Genomic DNA, 19,482 nt, shown 5'->3' with positions numbered 1-19,482 from the left:
GTCTTCATCACTTTTTTTGCCAAAACCCTCCATTTTTATTATCACAATTTAAGAATATGCTTTCATATCCAGTAATGCAAAGTTTTTTTTTTTTCTCATTACAATTAGTTTTCTGGGTTATGCCTCCTTATTTGTTATCCCATAAGAACTCATCAAGTTCAAAATGTAAGAAAAGACAATTGATACATTACTGTGTGAGGATTTGAGGTCTTTAATACTGAGTTTTCTCATTTAGAAGTAAAGCATGTCTTCTAATTTATTTTTTCACATGAACTCCTATTAAATTTGTAGTTTCTTCATGTATTTTTCAATGTGCATGGTGTCAAATTTATTCATTGCTATTGTGAATACAGTTTCCCTATTAAATCTTATAATTGTTTTCTGAGGAAAGTGATTTTTATTTTGTATTTTTGCTTTTTTATTTTGTATTTTCCCACTTTACTGGTTTCTTATTCAAAGAGTTTGCCAGTGGATTCTTTTGCGCCATCTAATTAAATCTTATCATCTGTAGAAAATGATAATTTTGTCCCTTTCCTTCAAATTATATAATTTCTTCATTTTTTCCCTGTCTTATTACCAAAGAGTAAACTTCCACATTATTTAAAATATTCTTTATTTGGAATGACTCCAATATTTTACTACCACGTGTGGTGGCCTGAAAACAATGTATTTTTGCAGGGCTGCAGCTTTTAGAATGTGTTCAAAGCTTCAAATTTCAATCTCCCTTGTGAACCTTCTGTTCACTGGTTCCCTTGTATACCTTCCAGCCCCTCTCTGCCCAGTATTGAACAAGTCATCCCCTTTTAATACACGAGTAGTCTATCTCCATACAGACAACCCCATCTCTTACCTACCGACGCTTCTTTTCTAGTTGAAACACCCACATTTCACTGTGGTAAAACTCACCTTCAATTCTGAGACCAACACATTTAAACCACTATTGTTTTACTTAGTGTATCCCACGAAACCACCGGGCTATTTTCTGCCAAATTAAAAGTTAGAGTCTTGTGTAAGATTTTTTTTTTTAAGTTTGCATTTTAAGAAAATGCTAAACTATTTTTCTCACATAGAAATTATCATTTCATTTGAATTTGCTGACTTTTTGCCAGTGAAAAGTAAAAATAACCTGGGATTTTGCATATGCCATGCAAAAAAGGATTGGCTCCATGGGTTCAGCTGGTTAGAACAATATGTGAAGACGGAGTAAGGAAAAGAGTAACAGCGACAGTTAGGGATCCTGCCGGGGTTACCTATGGGAAGGAAGAAGGGTGAGTGTCTACAAGGTGGGAAATGGAACTAGTCTCTGGATCACACTGACCCTTCATTTCTTCAACTCTGATTGTGGATCATTACCTGCCTTGCAAGCAAAATACAGGAATGAGAGACAACATGTGTAAGGCATATTGGAGGACACTTGGCAACTAGCAGGCACTCACAAAGACGAACTGTTAGCTTCCGGCTAGGTTTGAAGGTAGGGATATGGGCCATGTTATAGGTAACAAAATGGAAAGAAGAGACCCTTCTCTACTATAAATTTCTACATAGAGTTAACCCCGAGCACGCTCAAGGATTTTAGGATTTAGCCAACAGGCAGTGCTGTACCTGGGGCGGGTGCGTGTGTGTGTGTGTGTGTGTGCAGTTCTAAACTACACATCCCCATGAACACCTCCCAAGGAGATAGAAACTCTTACTCCTCTGTGTGGCGTGGCCTTTGCTGTGAATGCCAAGTATCATTGGAACCGACTTTTCATCCTACCGTGACGGACCATGAGCTCCAAATGTTTAGATTTCCTCTTCTGCTGAAGGAGACCGGAAGGGCTCCTCATTTTGATATTACAGTAAATAGTCCTTGTGGCCATGTGCCTGGCATTTAAGAACTTCCTTGTCAGCACGTCTTCATTTTTCCAATTTGTTAGCCTGGATAACACGCTTATTAGTATCAAACTTAAGTCTTACCAAGGCAGAGTGAAAATTTCCTTCTATCTTTCCCAAAATGAAGCTAGAGATCTAATTTTTTTTTTTAACGTGGTGGGAGGTTTCTGTATTATTATTGTTTAAAATCAATTTCCTTTACTCCATATTCTTTTCCTGTTGTTTATTTTATCTGTCCTTCTCTCCCAGAGGGGCAGCATTAAGGCCCCCATTTGGTTTTTATTAGTGTAATCTGTTAATAGCTGTTCTATAATGCTTTACTTATTGTGTTAATTTTCTGTACTTATGTCCAGAGGCAGCTTCCTGGAAGACCATATTAAAAAAAATAGAAGATCTAACTTACTTCTTTAATGGGTCCAGCAGCCATTTATAGTTTCAGCTAAGATTACTGAATACTATTGATTTACAAGGTCATTGAAAATATATATAAACTGCAGCTACTATTTTAAATATATCTATGGGAAGGCTAAAAAGCCCATTAGTCTGGTAAAGGTACAAACACTAACCCCAGGGTCTCAGTGGACATTGGCTTATCACTCCACTTCTCTGGGTTTGTCTTGAATATGCCAGAGCTATGGGTACGTGCTGTTCTGTGTACTGTCCAGTTTTCACGTTTAAGCCCAGAGCTTGGCAGAACCCAAGAGCCCCTAGCTGGGAATGGAGGCTCTATTCATGACCTGCCCCTCTTTACTGAGATGTCCCCAATCTCTGCCCCTTGGGACCCATGTGTACTGTGCCAGTCACTGCATGCTAAACTCTGGGTCCCAGGAACCATTGTCCAATTGTTGGGGATTTTGATGGAATGTACCTTACATGAACTCTAGTATTCATGGGACTAGTTCTCAAATTAAAAAGGAGCTTCAAAGCAGAGCACTTGACAAACTAACTTACCTGAAGGATAACAAAGGAGATATCTGGGATCCATGTGATAGGTTGGGCCCCCAAGTTAGGTTGCATTTGGAATTAGATGGATGCACGGAAGTGAAGAGAACATGGCTCAGTGATCAGCATCATGGGTTCTAAACCTGCCTCTGGTGTGAATTAGCTCTTAAGGTTTTTAGGGGCCTCAGTTTCCTCCTCTGTAAAACAAAAGTTGGGAAGAAAGTTCTAAGGTTCCTCCTTTTACAATCTAGGCAGTGTTCAGTCAATGATCCCTCTGTGCATCAATTCAGGGGGGACAAATCATCAGCAGGTGATTGAATCAGGATTAGGCTGCTTCCCATTCATTGTTGAGTCTCTGGCGATGGGCAGGCTCTTGGCGCAAAACAGGAGCCCATCTGTGCTTTTATCATACATTAGTTTTTATTGTGAAGCCTAAGTAAAATTCTGTTTGAGACGAGGTTTGTACAGTACCATGGCCGTGAGTGGCAGTGGGGAGAGCGCTAGACGGAAGTCACTGTGGCCAGCTGTGTGACCCGAGGCAAGTCACCTCCCTTCTCTCAGTCTCTTCTCCTTCATCTGTCAAATACTGGGTTTGGCAATGAATCAGCACAGTAGCTTCAACTGAGAAAGTCAGTGACCTTGTAAGAATCGCCTGCTGTGTTAAGCAAATGAGAAGCGTCAAATGTCCCCCAACATCCAGTACCCATAGCAGTCAGAGCATGTTACCCATGATTCAATGCTCCCTGAGAAGCCATACCTGAGCTTGCTATGGGGATGGGCTGGGAAAAAGAGGATGGGAAGGGGATCTATATGCAAAGGGTTGACTGCGAATTATACGCAAAGAAGGAAATGAGACCACCTGTAATTGCCTGTTTTTGAGCTGCAGACTGTATCAAATGCTGTTTTTAAATTGGTGCAATGCCTGGCTCTTAGCACTGCACCCCACCTGTTTTGTCTGTTTCTATACCATGCAAGTGATGGTGATGTTTGAGGACTTTCCTTTCAGGTCGTGCCATCAAAGAGGGCAATGAAAAGCGACCCAGCAAAGTCAAGGCATATTTAAAAGAAAGAGGGAAAAAGCCCATATACATTTCAATGGAAGTACTTTAAGGCACTTCAAGTAGGAGTCTGAGAAATAATTACAGAGTTTAAGAAGAAAGAATCTTAACTTTGATCTGATTTTCTTCTGTAAAGCAATTAGGTGCATCATTTTTCAAGTGCTAAACTGAAAATTCTAATGGCTGGACCCAAACGCTTTCATTTGTGCCTTGGGACTTCTATAATTCCCCCCCAAAACTTAAAAAAGTTATTAAGGTGATTTTCCAGAGGGATTAATACATAAAGCATTTGCTGATCAGCTCTCATAAAAACTACAGCAGCATAGAATAACTAGATTCAAATCATGCAAGAGTCTAGTTAATAGCACCAAACTAAGAAATCTGTAAAGTTGATTTGATAGAGATAAACTGTCAAGGTACAAATGGAATTTTCCCTTCCAATTGCTGTTGGGGGTTTTAATGGGAATGTGCGTGACGTGGACTTTAATATTCATGGGAGTAGTCCTGAAATTAAAAGAGAGCTTCAAAGCAGAACATAGGGACAAACTAACTTACCTGAAGGATAACAAAGGAGCTATGTACAAAAAGGAATGTGATAGACTGAGCCCCAATGTTAGGTTGCTTTTCCTCTTAAGATTTTAAACCCCAAGTCCTTCATGGTTCATATACATAAAAGCTAGACTGTCAATTCCTTGATGGCAGATACTAGGTGCTACTTTCTTTTTGCTTTCCCAGTGCCCTGCATATAGTTCTTAGCACATAATATATTTCCATTAAATGTTTGTGAAATAGTGGAATAAAAATACTTTGTTAATTTAAAAAATGTGTGGCATATCTTCTCCCCAGTAACTAGATGGACTGACCACTTGTGCACCAGCTAGGAAGTAGAGCAGAGGTGGCCTACAGGCTAAATTTGGCCAGTGCTTTTCTAACCTTTAGAAACTGAGAAACTTCAACTTCACACAACAGTATGGATTTCTGGATTCTTTTGAAAAATCTAAAGATGTGGGACCGTTTGGGCCACAGCTGGTGACAATTAGCTGGGGCCCAGGAGCAGCTGCCCCCATTATACAGTGTCCCTTCCAAGTTGCCACTATTCCCTAGCATATGACTCCAGGCCAATTTCACTGTTTTTATTTACCAGCCTGGTCCACGGGATAGGCTCTCAGTTCAGGAGAGAATATCTGGTCTGCATTATATCAGTGCTAATTTTGAATTGAGTTAAAGATCTGAGTGCGAGCTTAACTGTTTTCTCCAGGTCCATGAAAAGAGAAGGCAAGATTCTAAGTACTAGGCTTCGAGGGGTCATCTTTAGTATGTACATTCCTATGACTCCTCTGTGCTCCAGGGAGAATAGAGCAGGCTTGGAGCTTGGAATAATCCAAATGATATTGAGTAGGAGCCCATCAGGGACTTGTTCAAGTTTGTCAGAGCATATTAAAATACCATACCCTCACATCATCAAAAAGGGTACAGCGGTCCATCTGTCTATACCTTTCTTTCTCATGTTACATTTGTACAGGAATTTTTCAAAATTAAGTCACCTACCATATTCTCTTATAGTGAATCAAAATGGGGAAAGAATGGAGAGCAAGCCAGAATAATGCACATTGGTGAAAGTCCAATAATTGAAATAATTATTGCTTAAGATACCATTGCTTTAATCAGCCCATCATAAATCAATGCTTTTCACAAATGAAGGTTTAAAATAAAGTGCTGTTAAACAAATCGGGCCTCTTAAAAGGCATGATGCAATCGGGAAGCTCTGGAAAATGGCTAAAAAAGTGGTTTCTGAATGGATCCACTGGTTCTAGCGTTTTATCTTCCACTTAATTAAAAAATATATATATATATATATATTACCTGGTCCTTTCTTAGAAATTACATATTGGAGGTCTATAATGGCCAAGTCTTTAACCCATTAAAAAAATTTACTCCCAGGAACAGTTCATATTTGACGTTTAATTGCTTTTTCTTGTTGGAAAGGAAAATCTGTTTCTTTCCTTCCTTTCTTGATTGACTTTTCAAAACTCACCTTGTGAGCTATAAAAATGGAGAGGTGTAATTGATTTTCAAAAACTCAAGTGCACGCACACACACTCACATATGCGTGTGTGTGCGCTCATGTGTGTAGACATAAAAATCTCCCCGGGGACTTCCCTGGTGGCGCAGTGGTTGAGAGTCCACCTGCCGATGCAGGGGACACGGGTTCGTGCCCCGGTCCGGGAAGATCCCACATGCCGCGGAGCGGCTGGGCCCGTGAGCCATGGCCGCTGAGCCTGTGCGTCTGGAGCCTGTGCTCCGCAACGGGAGAGGCCACAACAGTGAATCTCCGCTGTACTGGGAACTGGCGCTTTCCTCACATAACTCTGCAAGGCAGGTGTTACTATCTCCATTTAACAGAGTAGCAGCAAAGGCCCAGAGAGGTTCATTGCTTGATTAGGGTCACACAGGTAGTAGCGATAGGAGGCTGAGTCTTTATCCCTTCTACCCTGTTGCCTGCTTTTAGGTGTGCTTCACACCCCACGTGTGCAGACATCCATGGAGCCAGGATAAAATGTCATGCCAATGGTCTCCATCTTTGGAGTCACTAATCATTTTAGCCTATTTAACCAACACCAGATTCTGGAATTTAATAAATAATGCTACACCATCCATAAATGTCGAAAGAGCCCAACTGTGATTTGCGCCTTATGTGAATACTGCATTGTAACTGAGCCAGGAGAAGCCGTTGAACTAGCCTTCTAAGTGACAGCATCTTAAAAGAGATTTCTCATCGGACAGTTTGGTGTGGAGGGTGGTCAGATGCTTTCTTATTAGAACAATGCCCACATAGATTTCAAATGAAATTCTGGGGCTCCTCAAGATTTGTTTAAAGAGAAAGAGGGGGTCAGCAGGACATTAATGTAGAAAGGGAAGAAAAAGCTTCTACTTGGTCACCTCGAGTTAGAAAATTTCCATTTCAACATTGTCAATCCCTCACCTCTCAGGTGTATAAATTCACTACCAAAGGCCAAAGTATTCTCTTTCTTTTCTTTCCTTTTTTTTTTCTCTCTTGCCACAAAACCAGCTCTTATTTAGGTCTCTTGCAAAGCGGCACAAACCAACTGTTCCTCCTCAGATTATCCCTTTCAGGGCTCAGGTGCTATGCCTCCTTGGGTTATACCTTCCCTGTTTTGTGGTCTGATGTGTGCTGTGTCATTCTATAGTATTCCACTTTGCAAGAAAATATTTATGTATGAGTCTCATTAGGTCCCATTTCCTCTGGGAATGGTCCTGCGTGCAGTGTTTTCATGCCAGCGGCAGGCAGTGAATCGCTGGTCTTCATGGGACAACTGGACAGCTGGCAGGAAACCAGGAAACTTCTCCTTCCCTTCTGTGACTTCGCTCAGCCAGAAAACTACAAGGTGTGTGACTGTAGGATGAAAAGTTCCTCAGAGGTTGAATATAACACTTTGAGAAAACACTTGGACGGAAACTTGCTGATGTTGAAGGAATGGAAATGTGTACCATTCAAAGAATGTTTTTTTCCTAGATCTGGAAACACAATGGCTTACGTATACAGAGTCTTTTCATTATTTTAATTTTTTTTCTTTTTATTACTGGTAAATAGGAATTCCCATTATTCACCAAAGAGCAGCGAAACTGACACTCTGTATAGCTGAGATGAGGGTACGTTGGCAAAACCCTTTTGGAAACTCATTTGACCATGTGTATCAAGAGCCATGAGATTTTTTTATAACCCATGACCAATTAATTTTTACTTCTAGGAATCCATTCTCAGTACCAAAAAGATTATGCTCGAAAATGTTCATCAAACTCTTGCTTATAATAGTTAGAACAGGAAATGGAAGTATAAAATATTTTCTTGATATTCATTGTTATGCAGCTGCTGTAATAATATTGAAATAGGATATGCACTCTTAATGATTACAAATACACAGGCAAAATATGCAGAATTATAATAATAGATAAAATTTATTCTCTGCTTAATATATAAAAGGCAATGTGTCAAATGCTTTATAGTCATGTCTCCTTTAATCTGCTCACCAGATTAAGCCAAATTTATTATATCTCCATTTTACAGATGAGGAAAGAGAGTCACAGGAATTGGTTTATCTAGAGTAACACTGCTAGGGTGAAATTTGAACCCCATCCTGGTTGATGACAGACCTTACACAACATGCAATTCCTCATGCTATGTGGTTAATTTTGAGTTAAATAAACAATCATCAACCACAAAAGAAGAAAGAAAGAAAGAAAAAAGCACCCCAAACTAAAGGCAACCCAACACCAATAAACAAACATCTGACAAGCTCTATTCTTATGATAATCACATGAAAAAGTAAATAGGAAAGCTTAAACCAAGAGAAAACAGCCAAACTTGAAAAGACTCATCTTCCACCAGTTAATAAAATGACAGGTAGCTATCTGAAACAACACTTAAATGTTTAAGGTCTTTCCTCTGGATGGGAATTAGATCCTACATTTTTTTTTTTTTAACATCTTTGTTGTAGTATAATTGCTTTACAATGATGTGTTAGTTTCTGCTGTATAACAAAGTGAATCAGCTATTCCTATACATATATCCCCATATCCCCTTGACATGTCTGATCTTTTACTAAGAGAATCTAAGTAATATTATTCTGCCAACTTAAAGAAGCAAATCTTAATGAGAGCAATTCTTGTATGCAGATGGAAAAGACTCTGTCCAGGGTGAATTGAGAATTTTCTGGTGGACTGGGTCCTAGACCAGTGGTTCTTAACTTACTTTGTGTGAGAACATATTTGAAAATACTAATGATAACTATGGTCTGTCTCTGTTTTTCTCTCTCCAGTCATTTCTCAGTATCCATCTGGGATTGCTTCCTGGACCTCCGAGGATACCAAAATCCACAGATGCTCAAGTCCCTTGTATAAATGATGTAGTACAATTGGCCTTCCCTAGTGGCAGGTTCCGAATCCACAGATTCATCCAACTGCGGATCAAATTTTGGTTGGGTGAACATTCAGATGTGGAATCCGCAGTTAACAAGAGCCCATCGTATTAATATTTATACAACATTTTATTGCATATCTATCTACTTTTATTCTACTTTGAAATCTTTTGAGTTCATTGATGGTTTGAGGACTTAAATTAAAATTCCCTTTTATGTTTTGGCTTTCATAGTGTTCTTTGTCCCACAATTTGGGGGGATATTCTTTCCTAAATCGTTCAAACACTGATACAGTTTCCTCAGAGTCTTATCTATACTTGGATAACTAAGGTTTGTAAAGTAAGTTAGTATAATGAATAATTTAGTTTTCATGTTTTCTTTAATATGTTCACATGTTATTATGGCCACTTGTATTCCGATGTGTGGCTAACAACTGCCTTTTTGGTTTTCCGTGTTAGGATGAAGAAAAAAAAGGAGGATATGCATCACTAAGAATCAAAGGAAGTGCCTGACTCTATAACAAAAAGAAAAGCTTCAAAATGTGAGTGGACTGCATTATGAACAGCTTTGCTTGCCACACCTGCAAAAATGTACTTTCATTAAACACATACTTGTTAAGTGCACATGCAGAAGGCGTAGTGTTAGATGGACATGAAAGATGGATGGATGATGCCCTTATATAAGATTTTGCCAGGACTTTAGCATGCCGAGGTTTGGAATTGCACAGGTAGCCTCCTGGAACTATTGGCTATGCTGATAATAAGATTACAGCTAGAGTATGATTTCATTCTGTGAAATATTTTCATCATCAGGAAGAAGAAAATTATTTTTACCCCTTCTGCTGTTGAATAATTTTCAGGTACAAATCCCCCCAAATTTATGTGTCCTCTCTACCTTCTATTTAGGATTGTACAACACGAAGACAGAAATAACCATGTTAAGAGGTCATTGGTCTGACTTCTCCAGAAACTTCCCCTGGGCAGCGGTCTCTACCTCTGTTACAGAAGACTGCAAAAATACCAGCCATTGTGCATCTGGCCAATTATGCAATGTTCTATCACGGGGGGAAATTCCTTCCTCACTCCAGCTGGTGAGCAGTTATGCCCTGGAGCCCAGGACGGACATGCCTTGTAACTTTTTAACCTAGTTAGTGTAACTGCCAATATTATTCCTATTCATATAAATGTCTAATCCTTTCTTGAATCTTGCTAGACTATTTGCCTCAATAATATCCTGCGGCAGTGAATTCCACAGGTAGATTATATGCTGTTTTAAAAAGTATTTCCTTTTATTCATTTTAAATTTGTTACCTTATAATGTCACAAGATGGCCCTTGTTCTTGCATTAAGTGGTACAGGGTACAGGCATTTCAAACTGAGCTTTAATTCTTCCAAGCACTTTCTCTGCCATTATTAAAACCTTATCTTCTTCATATATTTTCTATTTTGGCACGTGTAATCTTGATTAAATGGGATGATTGATGGAAAGAGTTTCATACTGCTTTGGACATATAGTAGGCACTGGGAAAAGCTCTCTGTGATTTTCACTGTTGTTTATTGGAGACATTTATTGAGCATCTATTATGGGCAAGAACTGTTCAAAGCATTGGAGAGACAGCTTTGAATAAGAGAAGGTCCTTGCTCTGAAAGACCTGGTTTCCTAGAGAGAAGACAAGCAGTAAAATAGTGGATAAAGATAGGACTTACAGGGCTTCCCTGGTGGCGCAGTGGTTGAGAGTCTGCCTGCCGATGCAGGGGACACGGGTTCGTGCCCCGGTCTGGGAAGATCCCACATGCCGCGGAGCGGCTGGGCCCGTGAGCCATGGCCACTGAGCCTGCGCGTCCGGAGCCTGTGCTCCGGAACGGGAGAGGCCACAACAGTGAGAGGCCCGCATACCGCAAAAAAAAAAAAAAAAAAAAAAAAAAAAAAAAAGATAGGACTTACATTGTTTCAGGTGTCTTATGTATTATGGGAAAATTAGACAAGAGTCACTAGGAAAGGATGCCAGGGGCCACTTGAGATGGCCTGGTCAACTGTCCCCCTGAAAAGGGGACAGTTGAGATTGACTATCAAGGAGTCATCTGTGTGACATAGATGCAAGGAGAACCCTTCACCCATGAAAGGTGAACTCCAGCTCCTAGAACAATGCCCAGAGCTAGCTGAAACGCAATCGTTGCTGCGTGAATGAATGAATCAAGTTTAAGAAGGGAAATCTTAGTTACGGAAATCATCAGTATGTTACTCACAGACCCAGGAGGAACATTTCTTGACTCCCTGGGTTTGGTAACTCCAAAGACTATTAGAGTAGAAGGAACAGGGGATTTACTTAGTTAGACTCAGCTTTCAAGACCTGCGCATGTCCCCAAATACCCAGCTGTATGACCTTGGGCAAGTCAGCGAATTTCTCTCATCTGAAGTGTTCTCATTCATAAAAATGGGACTAAAACTTCCTTCCTTCATGGAGTTTGGAGGACTGGAGGTAAAGTTCAGTGGCAGCCCTTTAGAAACAGCCAAACAGTGTGAACATGTTGCTCATTCTTTCAGGAACCCGTCCTTCTCAGCACTCTGTTCTCTTTCCTTGCCTTTCACTCTTTTCCTTCTTCTGTTCCCTATGTGTATTCTTGCCTCTGCCTAAAGCTCATCCCTGGCATCCATGTACTTAGCTTTCTGCCCAAGAGGTGGCTTAAGAAAAGGGGGGTGGGTTACCATTCTGACATTTTTGTCTACTTCTTAAGGACTTTAAAGATAGAATAGGATGGAGGTGGTAGTTGTTGGAACAGTAGACTGGAAGTATATTTCCAATAGTGATTATTTGTTTTCATTTTGTTTACTGCTTAATCTTCTAGGGTAAGGTTAACCAAACTTCTCTATATAAAAACAGAGACCTTGCCTGAATTTCTGAGGACATATCTTCCCCCAGAAGTGGAGACTTTGGTTGAGGATGATCTGATTACCTGTCTGTAGCTTCCTTTTGTGTTCTAGCCTGATAGGCAGATACCATTTCCTCATGTTCCCTCTTGTTATACTTTTTAATTGCTCTTTCATTTACTCCTCCCCCCACCCCACCCCCACACCTGCTTTAGGCAATTTGAAGTAGAAGCATGTGTAACTCTGCATAATAATATATTATAAAGGCATTTCAAAGAATAAATGATTAGAATTGTTTACATGCATGGTTCAGATTTACTGGCAAATTGCTCAGGCCTTTGTTTTATGATGTAGCTGCCAGCTAGGTTCCTTCTGGGTAAAACTCTGAAATAGGAGAAGTTTCCTTTTGGTATTCCTCACCAACACTTCCTTTGCCTTGTTCCTCTCCTTTCAACACCTCCCTTCCTTTCCCACCTCCAGGTAACTCCATGGAGCTGTCAGGCGTTTTACACCTTAATGTGAAGACATATGGGTGCATGGGTCCCTGCCCTCACCCGGACTGGCCCCCAGGGAAAGTGAGGTGTGCAAAGGAATAAATCTTCAATGGTATAATTTTAGACCCAGTGGCAACTGGGAAGGTGGCTATTTTGGGCTGTGGGTTTTCTCCTTGACCTGAGATGATATTACTTTGCCTGCTGCTAGTGAGCTGGGCCAACCCTGCACGTGGTCCTTTTAGCAGCGTGTTTGGCGTTCCTGGGGGTTGCTTCTTCATTCCTCAGCTCCGTGCTCCTCCAGAATTCCATGAATTTATGCAGGAGCATCACTCTGTCAATGTGCGCCCACCTAGGCTTGTCACAGGTGATCTCTCAAGGTAGGGGCGCAGGCTACTCCCAAGGGGCAGCACAGATGGTATGCACGCCCTTCCACATAGGGGGTGGGGGGATTTTCTGGTCTAGTTTTTGCCTATCCCTCAGCCTCCATGCTTTATCAGCTGCTTAGTGACCATTCAGTGCCTCACTCCCTCTTCGTGCAAGGTGAGCCGGGCCAGTCTCCAGGTTACAGGGTCTGAGCGTCCCTCCTATGAGACCTTTGAAGCTGCACTCAGCATCCTCACAGCCATTTTGACCACCCGGCTTGCTGTCTTCCCACTCAGGATCCAGATGCAGCTGCTGCCTGCGGACCCCCTGTACTGCCTGGGGAAGTGAGTCAGGACTCCTGCAGCGGATGGGTGGGGCAGCTGCAAGATGATCTGAAGGTGGCCCAAACAACAGTGCTTTCCAGATGTGGGTGAGGCTATAGCCAAGATCATCACTGGTAGAGTATCTTGTTCTTAATTTTTACAACCTAAAAAGAACACACAAGACTCAAAGGTCATTGGGGAAGGAGGAATAAAGTCAGTAAAGAACAGGAAAATGGGAAAGGTTTTGTTTTGTTTTGTTTTTAATAAAGAATTTGAGCTCTTTTACACCAAAAGAGAGAGAAAATAAAAGTGGCCTTTTATAGGTATGAAGAGAGCCCTGGCTCTCTCTCTCTCTCTCTTCTACAGGGAAAATTCTGGATTTGCAGAGAGAGAGAGAGAGAGAGAGAGAGAGAGAGAGAGAGAGAGAGAGAGATTGAGGATATAAGGAGAGCTTGACCAAGGAACAGAAAATAATGGAGAGTAAGACAAAAAGGGAGAAAAAGATCCAAAGACATTGTTGCCTTCCCTTATCTGCTGTTGAAGTAAATGTGATGTTTGTTGAGAACCAACCAGGCCTGCTCCAGTTATTTATTTCTGTGTGACAGATTCAGTCTGACACTTACTCACATAAGAACACAACCAACATTTTATTATGATCCGTCATGGTTCTGAGTGGTGGCTGGGCTCAGCTGGGTGGTTCTCAAGCAGCCTTTCACGAGAACGAGGTTTGATGGTGGCAGAGGCTAGAGCGACCTCTGAGGCTTCCTCACTCACATGTGTGATGGTTGATGCTGGTCCTTCCTTGCTGCATCCTCACCTGGGGCTATCAGCTGGAATGCCTGGTCATTCCATGTGGCCTGAGCTTCCTTACAGCATCTTTCTTGTGCTCTTTTCCTGGCCACTCAGGGCTCCAAAGATGAGCATCCCAAGAAAACAAAGCAAAAGCTAAAGCATCTGTTTTGTCCTAGCCCAGGCACACACATTATTGGTCCACCAGTCACTAAGCTCAGCTCAGATACAAGGGGAGAGCACATAGCCCCCTCCTCTGGATTTGAGGAGTGTTAGAAAACTTGTGGACACATCTTAAAACTACTGATGTCCAATAACAATGTCAACTGTTCCCAGCCCCCCAATCTCCAAGAACTTCCTGTCTAGTGGGAGTTATAAAAAATTGATGAAGTAAGTAGTGAAAAGTAATGAAATATCTATTCTTCAGCCGAGCAAGGTGATAGGGAAACTTGTACCAAGTGATATACAAGATGAACACATGCCTCCAGAGAGGCCACAGGCAGTGTGAGATTAGGAAGGCCCACGGCAGCTTATGATTTGGGGAGAATCAGAGGCAAATAAGATGGCAGTGGGTAACATTCCCTAACTCTGGACTGGGTGTCCTTGCTAGCTTTATTCAGGCCCAAATGTTTGTCCTCAATATCTCATTTTCCTGTTACTTGTCTTTTCTTCTTCTGCCCTACCTTGGTTCCACCACCATCCTTCTTTCAGCTCCTTTACTCTTCTATGTACTATACCTTCTATGGACCTAAAAAATCTCTCCATTCCTTCATCTCCCTTGGCATCACTTTATCTTTCTGTGCATAGAAAATCTTACCTCTCACTCCCCTTCATCACCTATCTGCAACTCGATTGCCACTTTTCAGACCAAAGCAATATCCCTGCTTTTCCTTGTCCCATTCCTCACTTGAGTGCTTGAAACACGTATTTTCATTTTGGTTTCCTCTTTTATGGTCACTGTTTCTTGCCTTCTATAATCATATCTTATATTCCGTGTAGCTCATGCCTTTCTTCTCTGCTCTGACTTGCCTTATCCTAGGAGCCATTTGCCCAGCACAGTGTCACAGGGCGCTGGAACTGGTGCACTCAATGCCTAGCATCTCCATCGATACAGCTTTGACAGCCTCAAGGCGAGGTCTTGCTCCACATCTGGCGACTTTCAGGTGGGGTCTGCTGTTCAGCTGCTAACCTTTCTTTGGTAAGAGTTTCCTATACCTTAGCAGCACTAAGGACACTTTTATTTTCTCTTTCTAGTCTCCAAATGTCACCCACTCTAGACCTATATGGTTTGGCCTCTTTTCTCCCCTTAGTACAGAAATAATTTATATCCACTGTAGAAAACTTAGAACATATAGAGAAACAAACATAAGAAGACAAATGTTGTATGTTTTAACACTGCTAATACCTTGTTGTGAGTCTTTCCCATCTTTTTTCTCCATATTTATGGTTTTTAGTTACAAAAAATAGAATTACTACTTAGATGGGCAGCACTTTTCTGTAAACCATTTGCTGTTTTGTAGAATCAGCTGTTATAGAACTCTAGCCCCTGACCCCAGCTAAGTGGACCAGGGTGAAGCTCAGGCCTCAGCTGGGTTACAGTGAAGTGGGGTTACTGAAGAAGGTGGTTTGCAAGAGACAGGCAAAAGAGACACAGGGTGAGAAGCAGAGGAATGGATGGCAGGATGCTAGAGATACTCCTTGTATCTGGCACGAATCCTGCAGTGACTTTTGTGGGATAGCATTTCTTCTCAGTTCAAAGCGTTCTTTAGTGGTGGAGCAGTGTCTGAAGGGTTCTGATATTTTCCTCTAACGATGCCTGAGAAAGATGACACATTTTTTGGTAACCTGCTTTTTTCACTTCGTAAGTTTTGTCTGTACCATCCTATATCCTCCCAGATTATAATTTTGGTGACTGCACAACGACCACAGTGGATGTTGAATATTTATGGGAGAAGTGGAAGGTCTGGCATTAAATGAGTACTGAGTTCAAATGCCTGTGCTGACACTTGTTTGCTATGTGATTTGGACCAATTATTTAAGCACTCTGTGTCTCCGAGTCCTCATCTGTAAGATGGATAGAACAATATGGTTAAGTGATATAATGAATCCAACATTCCCAGTACACAGTCTGCCTTATAAGTGTTCAGTAGATTTCATCTATTGTTATTAATAATCATAAGTCCTCTATTACTGCTCATGTAATAGCCCCTATAGTTTTCAACATTATAAACAAAGCTGCAATAAACATACTTGTAGCCAAATATTTGTGCATGATTATTCCTTGAAATAAGTGCCTCATCAGATCAAAGATTGTGGGTATTCAAAAAGTTAAAAAAAAATGTATTGTTGCTTTCACTGAATCTTCTATGTTGTCCACATCCCAACCTTTAACATTTTCTTCTTCTTGTTCACAGTTTCAGAGACATGTCTCTTTCTGATCCAGCATTTGCTCTCTGGTCACCTTCCAACAAAATTAAGACAGTGTTATATCTGACACTTGAGTTGGGGCTCTGTCAGGAAGATTTAACTCATTCATTGAGTTATTCACTCACATGCCAGGTGCAGATTAAGTTTATATATAGACTATGTTTATAGACTAGGTTTATATTTTCAGGACTGACTCCAGTGTTGCTAACCGTGGAGTGGGCTTTGGAGCTTTGTAGGAAGAGTTCCAGACACTTCTGAAGAAGTCAGATATTGACCAAGGCTTATGATATCTATGAAATCTTTCCTCTTTAGAAAGAGGGACATTTGGAATAGGGACACCTTGATTCTTTGACCTGCCTGGAATGATCTCCCACCTGCAGACCCTACCTTGGCTTTCAGGCTCAGGAAATATCAATGTAAAATTCACTGAGATGCTTTTTTTGAGCCACCCACTGTGTTGGGCACTGGAAAGACAAAGAAAACTCAACGTTCTCCTTATCCTTATTGGAGAAGTAGGTGTGCTAACAATTATTGGACCAAGAATGGAGGGGTGCACCTGTAAGGAAATCCCTGAGTCAGGTGACCCAAGAGCCAAGGTCTGCACACAGCTAGCCGTTTGGTCCCCAGAGGGTTTTGTTTGGCTCAAAGTTATAGCATTAAAATTCTTTTTAGGTGTCAACAATTAACAACTGGAGGTGTCAGGTAAAAATGCAGATTTCTTTCTTACCTTGAAGAAATGGAAGTTTGGGCAATAACGTATGCTCATTTTATCATGGCCACAGTGAGGAGTGGCTGACCCTTTAGCCAGGGCATGGGTTCTCCTTTTTGCCACAGTCCCCACCACTCCCTACTGCATTACCTTGTCCTCCTTCACTTAGCTATGCTATCTGTGTGGGCCGTGAGTTTGCGACCATTGACTTAGTAAAGGGAGCACTTATTTTTTTCACAAGATATCAGGGAAGACACAGAGAGATCTGCTAGAGATGAGACCTACAGGGTCAGCAAGGATTTACCATGTAGACAGGTGGAAGTTGAAGCATCCACGGCAGGCAGAATAGCATGTGCAAGGGTACAGGGGCTGGAGCCCAGAAGGCCTCCTTGGATGATGACAAGCAGACAAGGATGGTAGGAGAGTTGGGTATTTGAGGGAAGGGATTGAAAGAAAGAATTGGAGAAGCAGGCAAGCACCAGCTCCTGAGCAGCCTGGCACCCCAAAAGAAGGACATTAGATTTTGTCCTTTAAAAACTGGATCTGACCTGATAGGGGAACAGCTAGCTAAAAGAGTCTCAACCAACAGTGCCCTGACTTCATGGTGGCATCTAGCAAAGCACGTTCTGTGCAGACCTCATTAAATCCTGACACCAAGACCATGAGACTTGGACTTTGATTATCCTCACCCTACAGATGAAAAATGCAGGTAGAAGGAGGTTAGTTAAGTGAATTCCCCAAGTCACAACCAGTAAATAGCAAGGCAAGATGTGGACCCAGGCCTAACTAGAGAGCTTGTAATTTAACCAGCTTCCTTGACAGCACCAATGCTTCAGAACAACTACCCCAGCAGCAAAATCAGGGTTGTATTGGGAGTGGGTGGAGGGAGGCTGAGAGAGCAGAGCTGCTGGGAGACCACTGCAGTGGCCAGCAAGAGAACAGAAGGCTTTCACCAGGGCAACACTGGTGCATGCAGAGGAGGCTATGGGAGGCCCAGAGAAGGATGAGTCAGCGGGATCCTCCTTCATGGAACCTGCCAGCCATAGGCATTTTCTCTCCCTCCTTTGAATTCTCAGAACGCTCTGTGTCTCTTTCCCAGGACCTGCTTTGGCCACATCCCCGTAACAGCTGTATGCATCTTATCACATCTTGTATATTTTAAGTTGCTAAAGGGCAGGAGGAATTATGCTTTATTTGCCTTAATAATTTTTTTTTTGGATTGCTGAGTACAGGGCTTTCGTAAATTCCAAAATTATCTTTTTCAGATCATTTCTCCTTATGTATGCATTTTAGAAGTTCATGGCAAGTTAAACACTTTTCCTTTAAAAATGTGAAAATAATTTCTTTCCATGATCTACTTTAAAATACATGAGGAAAAGGAAGACTGGGAAGTTGTTTAAAAGCAGCAAACCCTTTAAGAGTCAATGTCACATTTATTGCTATAAAATATTTTTCTCTCTCTGTTAGACATCTGGTTCCCATTATATACAGTATTGGGTACTTGAGTTCACCAGCCATTTTGCATACCAAGCAGTGTGTCTGTGAAATCCCCTCTGACATCCACCAGTACGTATGTGCAGTGTGCAATTCTTAACTTTACGTTTACAGGCAGCGCTTCTATCACCAACTTCATTCTTACCTATGTGCTTTCGAGGTTATTTTGTTCATACTTAAGGACCAAATTGCCTGCAACTGAGAAATGAAGAACTTCAAAACCACGGAGCCTTTGCTTTATACTATCGTATGGTCCAACTATCTCTAATCTAGCACTGAAGTCAGTGAAACAGCTAAATCTCAAGTCTATATTTCCTTATAACGTTGACCCAGAAATGAGAAACACAATATGGAATGCTTGCTAATGAGTCATGAATTTCATGATAATTGCTTCCACATTCAGGAGAGCTCCCTTAAACCATCTAATCTTGACATATCCTGCAACAATCCCATGTGTTGTAAATGATTTTGTTTTATTTCTTAGGTTACTGTTAAGGGCTTATTTTATGGTTCATTTCATTTTCTTAAAGAAAACCACACACACGTGTACACACACACACGTGCACACACACACACGTGCACACACACACACACACATCATAGGGGATTTTGTCTCAATCTGTACTTTTTGAAATAAAATAATTACAAAACCAAAGGAGCCCTTGTCATTTGGTTTGGAAGTAAAAATAAACACAGTTAGGAAGAAAGTTGAAATATGGTCTATTTTAGAGTTCTAATTCAGATCTCAGAATTAAAGCCAGGATAGAGCAATGCCCTGGCAAGTGGCAGTCTGTCTGTCCCTGTTCTCTGTTCTCTCTGGACTTGAGAATCTCTAACTGACTGTATGGACACAACTAGCATTCAGTACAGTAATAATGGAAAATTAAATACGACTTTTAAAATCTGCTCATATTATAAAGTGATCTATTAGCATTATACGACTTCAGCCCTTAAAGTGACTGATTCTAATTGCACGATTTGGCCTATGGCAAGCATTAAAGAGCTGCAGAATCTTGCGGGTATTTTATCTCTTTGGGGATATTTTAAAGTGAATTTTCTTTGGAATAAAGCTTTGTTCCTGCCATACAAAAGATTGTGTGGAAGAAATCTCTCAGTTCTGACAGAACCAGAGATAATTATAGTTTCTTCTTTGATTCATGAATTAATAAGCCAAATATTAAAAACATTCTTGCATTTTCCCTCCCT

The 19,482-nt window shown here is 41.1% G+C and overlaps 1 protein-coding gene across 10 annotated transcripts in view; it reads left to right on the top strand.

Moving 5' to 3' along the window:
- The window catches only part of LOC307181524 (uncharacterized protein), an 82,579-nt gene that overhangs the window by 28,314 nt on the left and 34,783 nt on the right, over positions 1 to 19,482 (top strand). For 7 of the 10 annotated variants that reach the window (XM_079911972.1, XM_079911978.1, XM_079911976.1 and 4 more), the window contains 5 exons: positions 7,159 to 7,279; positions 8,711 to 9,350; positions 9,715 to 9,899; positions 12,158 to 12,257; positions 12,831 to 12,991. In XM_079911972.1, the coding sequence (XP_079768098.1) occupies positions 7,159 to 7,279; positions 8,711 to 8,923 (334 nt within the window). In that variant the 3' untranslated portion in view covers positions 8,924 to 9,350; positions 9,715 to 9,899; positions 12,158 to 12,257; positions 12,831 to 12,991. Of the gene's footprint in view, positions 1 to 7,158; positions 9,351 to 9,714; positions 9,900 to 12,157; positions 12,258 to 12,830; positions 12,992 to 14,685; positions 19,476 to 19,482 lie in introns of those variants that run through there. The other 3 variants (XM_079911974.1, XR_013826943.1, XM_079911973.1) reach the window with 3 other exon arrangements.

This window comes from Stenella coeruleoalba (assembly GCF_951394435.1).
Source record: "Stenella coeruleoalba genome assembly, chromosome: 2".
Lineage (NCBI taxonomy): Eukaryota > Metazoa > Chordata > Mammalia > Artiodactyla > Delphinidae > Stenella > Stenella coeruleoalba.
Note: the sequence above shows the minus strand (reverse complement) of the source record. Positions and strands in the feature narration are given on the sequence as shown.